The following is a 7,505-nucleotide window of genomic DNA, read 5'->3' on the forward strand; positions in this document are numbered from 1 at the left end:
GAAACGGGTATCATTCTGTCGTGTCATATTTGCCCATCGTGTGACAAAAACAACAAAATACATTCAAATTAAAATGGACTTTTTGTTTAGACAGTACACTGCTGAATGCGAGAAAAAAAAAATCAGACTAAAATATTACATTCCACTTAAAAAAGACAAATATGCACAATTTTAGTCCAAATGTAGGCTACCCTTTAAAATCAGTAGTGGACATTTAGTGCGTCTTTGTTTTCCGTTACGCTACTTTTTCAAATAAAACGATAATCGTACATTCGGTTCTCTCGTTAACGTAAAATTAACATTCTGAGAAGGAATTCAAATTCTGGGAAGTAGCTGTACGATCTATTTATCTTCACGACAAGTGGTAGCCTACAGACAGAACTGAACTTACAGAGAAGAGATTATAGCAGCAGCTTTCATGTTAAATCAGCACCCATCACTTGGATTGCATTAAATTCAAACAAGCTTTTCTTTTTCCACATACATCAAAAAGAGCTTCAACTATTCAGGCATTTTACACATTTTAGAAAGAACATTCTAATGTCTAACCGACAGACAGAAAACATGTTTCTCAAAGAAAATGCTGAAATATGTAAATAAATGTTATCAGTTTGAAATAAATGTACAAACCTAAAATATTTAAAATATATAAAGTTCGTACAAAAGGTAAAAACACGCGTAAAAGATTTTGTCACTGAAAAAAAAAAAAAAAGCTAAGACATCGCAGGTTTATTATAGGTATAAACAGACGGCATGTGTGTGATAACTTGAAACAGAGTGGGAGGTTTGGCTGCATTACTTTCTATCGAACACTAGAGGGCGCAAAAGAGGCGGTTTACTGATAGGATGGTCTACAAACAAAACCTCTTATAGCACCAAATGTAGCTATGATGAAGAGAAAACTCTTAAACAATGACAAGGGCTTCTCATTTCGGATGAATACTGCTAAGAGTGTGAGATTATTTTTTACACCCCTCACAAAACCAGCTCATCCAGTCCTAGTTAATCACATCTGCTCCACGTAACAAACGTTCCTATTCAAAAACTGTTATCATTCGCTATTCACAAGTCAATTTACCTTTATTTCTAGATAACTTTCCATTGGTTCCTGCCAAGACCAGGTTTGGGCTTAAAACGGTGATGTGGGAGAGCGGACCGTCTCGGCCGAGCTGGGGGAAATGTCCTCTGACTCTGAGGTGAACTCGGTGGCGGCGCTGGAGGGGAAGGTGCTCTGGGTGCAGCGGGGAGCAGCTGCTTTCACATCCTGGTGGCATCTTCGTCTGAAAACCTGCCTCTCCTTATCAAGAGGGGTGGTCTGGGGAACACGAGGGACATGGGACAGTGAATGACTGCTCAGGAATCAACGGGCAGAGAGATCGGATGGGTGCAGGCTAACAGATTTTCATTTGCATGTGGATTACAATTAAACAGTGACTTTTCAAGACAACTTAAATCAAAACTTGTGTTTTTGAATTAAGACTGAACTGTGGTTAAAGTGTTAAAAACCCGGTGATTATAGTGAACTATTTAGAAGCAGTGCAAAAAGCATAGTGAACTCCTTACATCTCAAATCTGATTTATAAAAAGGCCAATATTATTTCCATCTTTTTAAATTATGTTAAATGTTTGTTAAATTATATAAAAAATAAAAATATATACACAAAATATATACATGAATGTTTGGGATGAGTAATGTTTTTTAATGATTTTCAAAAAAGTTTTTTAAGCTCAACAAAGCTACAATTATTTAATCAAAAGTGCAGTAAAAACAACATTTTGAAAATATTACAATTTAAAATTAACTGTTTTCTATCTGAATTCATTCTTTCTTATTCATTGCTGATAATAGTTATTTGAAATATATATTTTAAGTCTTCACTGTCTCTTTTGATCATTTTAATGCATCCTTGCTGAATAGAAGTATTAATTTATTTTAAAAAATGACTCCAAATCCCCAAATATTCTTTAGAATGTAATATTATGTTTGAAATATTATATTATGTTCATTTGTTTTTGTAAACTGTCAGATTCAATTTAATGCAATAATTACAGAAAATGTTTTTATGAACAATTTACACAAAAATAAATCTTTACCACTTGTGACCCTGGAGCACAAAACCAGTCATAAGTAGCACGGGTATATTTTTAGCAATAGCCAACAATACATTGTATGGGTCATACATTGCATTGCTAAAAACTTCATTTGGACAACTTTAAAGGCCATTTTCTCAATATTTGGATTTTTTTTGCACCCTCAGATTCCAGAAAAACAGTTTTCTATTCAAATATTTGTATCTCGGCCCAATATTGTCCTATCCTAACTGGTTTTGTGGTCCAGGGCCACATTTTATGTATTTATTTTTAATTTTAATTTTGTATTTTTTTGCACACAATGAAAGAGTCCAGACCTAACTAATCAAAAATGATTTCTGTTTTCATTATCAATTTCAGCACTTAGTTTCTACAGCTCTCCCAACAACACATACATGTGCACACCAAACACTTTCACTGCATTCTGCAGTATATCCAGCACAGAAACGAATACAATCAAGCCAGTGTGTAACTCATAACCAGCAGTGTCATGCATGCTGGGTAGTAAATGTACACTTCAAGTGTCCAAGCTCCTCAGAAGGCAAAGATAAACGGCACTAAACAATAACACAGAGCAAAGAAAGAGAAAAGTGAAGCACTGACAAACAGAATTCAGCAAAGCACCACCAGAAAGCAAAAAGTATGAACTTAAAATCATTAATAGCAAAAAGCAATGCATCACCCCACTGTATAGCACGAGGCACAGCGTGTGAAAGGAAAGGGACTATGGAGACTGCCAGCACGCTGCCATGGAAACACTGCCGCTCTGTGGGCATACCTTATCCAATATATCCCTGGGTGCGGGTAGCAGTCCAAAGACCCTGAACGCTTGATGGTAAACCCCTCGTCCGGCTGAGCAGAGAGAAATGAGTGCAACTCAACAGAACAGATGTTTACTTTCACCTTGTAAAACAGCACAAGCTTTGAGCCACGAGGTGCTGTTCAATAATGGCGTTATATTTAGAGGTAGTTCTACAAAACAAGAACAGTAAAGTGCTAATAATGTTTCACCATTTCTACATACTGTATAGAAACAGTCAGTTTGGGAAATAAAAACAACTATGTATGAAGCTAATGAAACAGTAAACATGCAAAGCAAATGTGCAAATAAAGCCAAACATAAATACGTATATATGGGGTCAGTAAGACACATTCTTAAAAAACACACACACACACACACACAAAAACACGGTTTCCACAAAAATATTAAGCAGCACAACTGTTTTCAACATTTATAATAAGTAATGTTTCTTGAGCAAATCAGCATATTAAAATGATTTTTGAAAGATCATGTGACACTAAAGACTGAAATTATGGATGCTGAAAAGTCAGCTTTGCATCACAGGAATAAATTGCATTCTAAAATATATTAAAATAGAATAAAGTTAATTCAATTGTAATAATATTTTACAATATTACTGTTTTTACTGTATTTTTGAACAAATAAATGCAGCCTTGGTGAGCATAAGAGACCTCTTTCAAAAGCATTTAAAAAAATCTTATTGACCCCAAACTTTTGAAAGTTAGTATACAAAATAACAAGCAAGAATGTTGTTGACTAACAAGCAAGAACTAAACAAAAAAAAAACAAAAACAAAAAAAAATCAAAACAATGTTTTGAAAGACAATATTTTGTTCAAATTTTGTTTACATGTGGATGTAAAACTAGTGTGTAATGTTATGTAATTGCCCTACATAAAGAAAGCATGTATGAAAATATAAAACTATAGGAATCTTGAGTGTTTGATTTGATTCAGTCCCTGACAACAGTGCTGACAGTCATTATATAAGCAGAGCACAGAATCAGAGGAAGAGATGTCACAGCCAGAAGAAAGCAGTAGGATGGAGTCTGCCAGGAGACAAGAGGAACGAGAGAAGAAGAGCTGATGGATGAGTCAGCGAAGAGCTATGAGATAAGAGCACAACCTCCAGAATATTTGAACACCTCTAACTATATTTAAGTAGATTTATTATAGCAGATCCAACTGCAGTGTACTGCAGACCTTCTTAAGGGTTTGTTCCAAAAGACTTGAGGGCTATTCAAACTCAAAACAATGTGAATTGCGATAATTTTTCATTATCAAAACTACTGAACAAGAGAAAAACACAATCCAGTCATTCACATCCTTTGATGCCAGGTACAATCCATCATGAAATAGTATTAGATATGATACCACTCTTTTGGAATAAAGCAGTATTTCCACTAATATTTGATTTGAGAATATTGGCTTTAATTAATGTGGGTAATATTGTCAAAAATATGGTTACACTTTATTTTAAGGTGTCCTTGTTACAGTGTAATTATACATTTAAGTACTGAGTAATATTAATTAACTACATGAACTTACTATATGGTTAGGGTTACGATTAGGTTTTGTCTTAGGGTTATTTGCATGTAATTATGCATAATTAATTTATTTTAATAGTAAGCACATGTAACAAGGACACCTTAAAATAAAGTGTAACCAAAATATATATACACATTTAAACCTAAGAGCTAAATAGGCGACACTTACTGCTATGACAGTGACTCCTGCTGTGGTGTTGTTGGGTTTGGGGCCCATGTTGAAATGTTTCTTAATCTTGCCGGCCACAGACAACTGGTGCTGATTCTCACACATTCTGTCATCCTGAGAAAGAGCAGAAACAGTGCCTCCGCATATCAGTTTCTTACTAACAGTCTGAGAATAGCACATACACTTTAAAACAGACAGATAAAGTCTTACATTGACCCAGGGATGGTCTAACACCTGTAGAGCTGTGTATCTCTGGTCGACCTCCACCTGTAGCATGCAGGTAATAAGTGCCTGTAGAGAAAGGAAGTAAAAAAGAATAGAATGAGGTTTATTTTTCTTTTCAGAATGTTCAAACTTTGTTTTGGTATACCAACCTTTGCAGAGTCAGAAACATTGTCCCAGTATGGAAGAGGGAAATCCAGCTGTCCCATCAGAATCTGGTCAAAAAAAGCTTCCTGGTCATCTGTGCTCCTAAAAGAACAGAATTTGAATATTTATGAATATTTATTGTGCTATTGCAATAAGGAGTGAAGGTGCAACTCGGACTATCCATATCCTCTGCAGATTACAAAACACGGCCACTAGAGGGAGTGACACATCAAATTTAACTGCATTTAACCTGTATATAATATGAGCTATAAAGTTGTATAAATTGAACTCGTATTGAATCCAAGATAAAAGTTGCATACTTTTGTTGTACTTACCCACGGAAAGGAGGGAAGCCGCAAAGCAATATGTATGTTATGACCCCGGCCGCCCAGATATCAACTTTCAATCCATACCTTTAAACATGAAGAGAAAAACTCTTTAAGTTATTTTCCAGACCAGGGGCCGTATTCACAAAGAATTTTATCTTATCACTAAGAGTCTCCATTAGAGGTAACTGTCAGCCTTAAAATTGTTTGTGAATACAGCCTCTGATCTTTAAAAAGCCTTGGTTTTCATGCTCTGTTACAATAACATTGCCCTGCTAATGAAGACATGATTTACCCCGTCTCTGCGACGATCTCTGGAGCTACATAGGTTGGGGTGCCGCATATAGTGTAAAGTGGTCCGTCCACAACGGTTGCCAATCCGAAATCCCCCAGTTTCAGGGATTTGCTTCCATCCTGGTGCTCATAGACCTTAAACACATAAATTACACACCAATCTGCATCCAAATACTTGTTATTTAGGTTCAGGAAGGATCTTTAACTTTTTTTTTTTTTAAATTGTAAATAAAATTATAATGAAAATTAAATATAAATGATAATTTAAAACTAAATTAAAACAATACATATACATATATATATAAAATCACATCAGGTTACTGTCTAAATTTTAAATGGCATAGAGAAAACCATGCAATTTTGTTGACCTATTTACATGTATAAATTCACAGGGGTTGATTTTTTTTTAATTTTGGAGAGTCAAAAGTGCCTGTAGTTGCAGAAACACCCATATATATGTTTGTATATATGTATGTATGTATGTGTATATATATATATATATATATATATATATATATATATACATACATATATACATACATACACCATAATAAAACTAAATATAATTAAAATGAATAAAATTTTACATTTTAGCAGTTTTTGAAAGGGAAGCTCAAATAAGATTCCAGAATGTTTGTGTCTGTGTTTCAGCTTTATCTCAGTTATGTGGAAAACTGGTTAAAATAAAATCGTAATCTTTGCAGAGTCAATTTACAGCATTCATTAATCTTATCTGCCACAACTTAACATAACACACAGGACATTAATATGCACACCAGGCACAATACCCTTTGTCAGAGCTGTTTTGTTCCCTATCTGTTGGTCACTTCGATTTATGTTGTGACGACATTAGGGGTCTTACTTGGAAGCCCGAATCCTCTCTGATTAAGAAAAAACGCCAATGAAATTTGGCTAGTGAATTTTGCATGCTGTGCCACTCCCCGTGCATACAGGTATAAATAGGCGACAGGTGCATCCACTCATCAGATTTTTGCTTCGGAGCTGAGTGAATGAAGGAAACTCGACATTCACCAGGTGAATTCTCTCATTTGCTGGAAGAAGAGGCTGTTCTGGGTGGCGTTATGACACATTCAGCGGCGTCCCTGTTAACTCAGCGATTCCCCTGGGTGTTTCATCTAAAAGAGCAGTTTCTGATCACGGTCGGTTCGCGTCTTTTTAAAGATGCCGCTCCGGCCGTGTCCTCTTGGGTGTTGTCGTTACTGTCTTCTACTGACGGCCACGATCATTGTCTTCAGTGTCTGGGCAACCAGCACACTGAGGATGCATTCGTGGATGGTTCATGCGCTCACTGTGAGTGTATGTCCATGACAGCGCTGCGATCGCACCTCTCTCTCCTCAAGGGGAGCGGTGGGGCACCTTCTGTCACCACCCGTTCCGGTTTCTCTGCCACAAGCAGAGGACCACCAGCTGGTGCTTTGGGTGATCTGAGGGTTAAAGTGAGAGCTTCTCCGCCGGGTCCGTCCCCGCGGACCTCTCACTCCTCCCGCTGCAACTGTCCTGTTTCCCTGTGATTCATCTGAGCCATCTCGCGGCAGTCTCAGCGTTTCATTCGATGTCGATCACAGCATCGGGGGATGGGCTATCATCTTCCGAGAATGAAGATTCGGCGGGGCTGCCCCCCTCGGGTGTTGTCGCCACTTCCGAATAGGACCCGGAACTGATGACCATGCTTTCCCGGGCCGCCGTGAGTATCGGGCTGGAGGTGTGCACACCGCCCAGTCCAGAACCCTCACGGCTGGATGATTGGTTCCTCGGCGCAAGCCGTGGCACGTGACCACGCCCTGCCCCGCCCCGGTTCCTTTCTTCACGGAGGTGCACGAGGAGCTGACGAAGTCGTGGATGGCCCCTTTTTCGACCAGAAGCCACTCGTCTCCCTCCTCCCTCCTCC

The 7,505-nt window shown here is 37.6% G+C and overlaps 1 protein-coding gene across 3 annotated transcripts in view; it reads right to left on the minus strand.

Annotated features, from left to right (window-relative positions):
- Nucleotides 1-679: 679 nt before the first annotated feature.
- The window catches only part of LOC107752421 (serine/threonine-protein kinase DCLK1-like), a 35,694-nt gene continuing 28,868 nt past the window's right edge, over nt 680-7,505 (minus strand). For 2 of the 3 annotated variants that reach the window (XM_016568377.1, XM_016568385.1), the window contains 6 exons: nt 5,598-5,731; nt 5,312-5,389; nt 4,982-5,078; nt 4,818-4,898; nt 4,608-4,721; nt 680-1,315 (listed from right to left, as the gene is read on the minus strand). In XM_016568377.1, coding sequence (XP_016423863.1) covers nt 1,130-1,315; nt 4,608-4,721; nt 4,818-4,898; nt 4,982-5,078; nt 5,312-5,389; nt 5,598-5,731 — 690 coding nt within the window. In that variant the 3' untranslated portion in view covers nt 680-1,129. Of the gene's footprint in view, nt 1,316-2,869; nt 2,944-4,607; nt 4,722-4,817; nt 4,899-4,981; nt 5,079-5,311; nt 5,390-5,597; nt 5,732-7,505 lie in introns of all 3 variants that reach the window. The other variant, XM_016568393.1, reaches the window with a different exon arrangement.

Source organism: Sinocyclocheilus rhinocerous, unplaced genomic scaffold (genome assembly GCF_001515625.1).
Source record: "Sinocyclocheilus rhinocerous isolate Xijiao unplaced genomic scaffold, SAMN03320098_v1.1 scaffold1965, whole genome shotgun sequence".
Lineage (NCBI taxonomy): Eukaryota > Metazoa > Chordata > Actinopteri > Cypriniformes > Cyprinidae > Sinocyclocheilus > Sinocyclocheilus rhinocerous.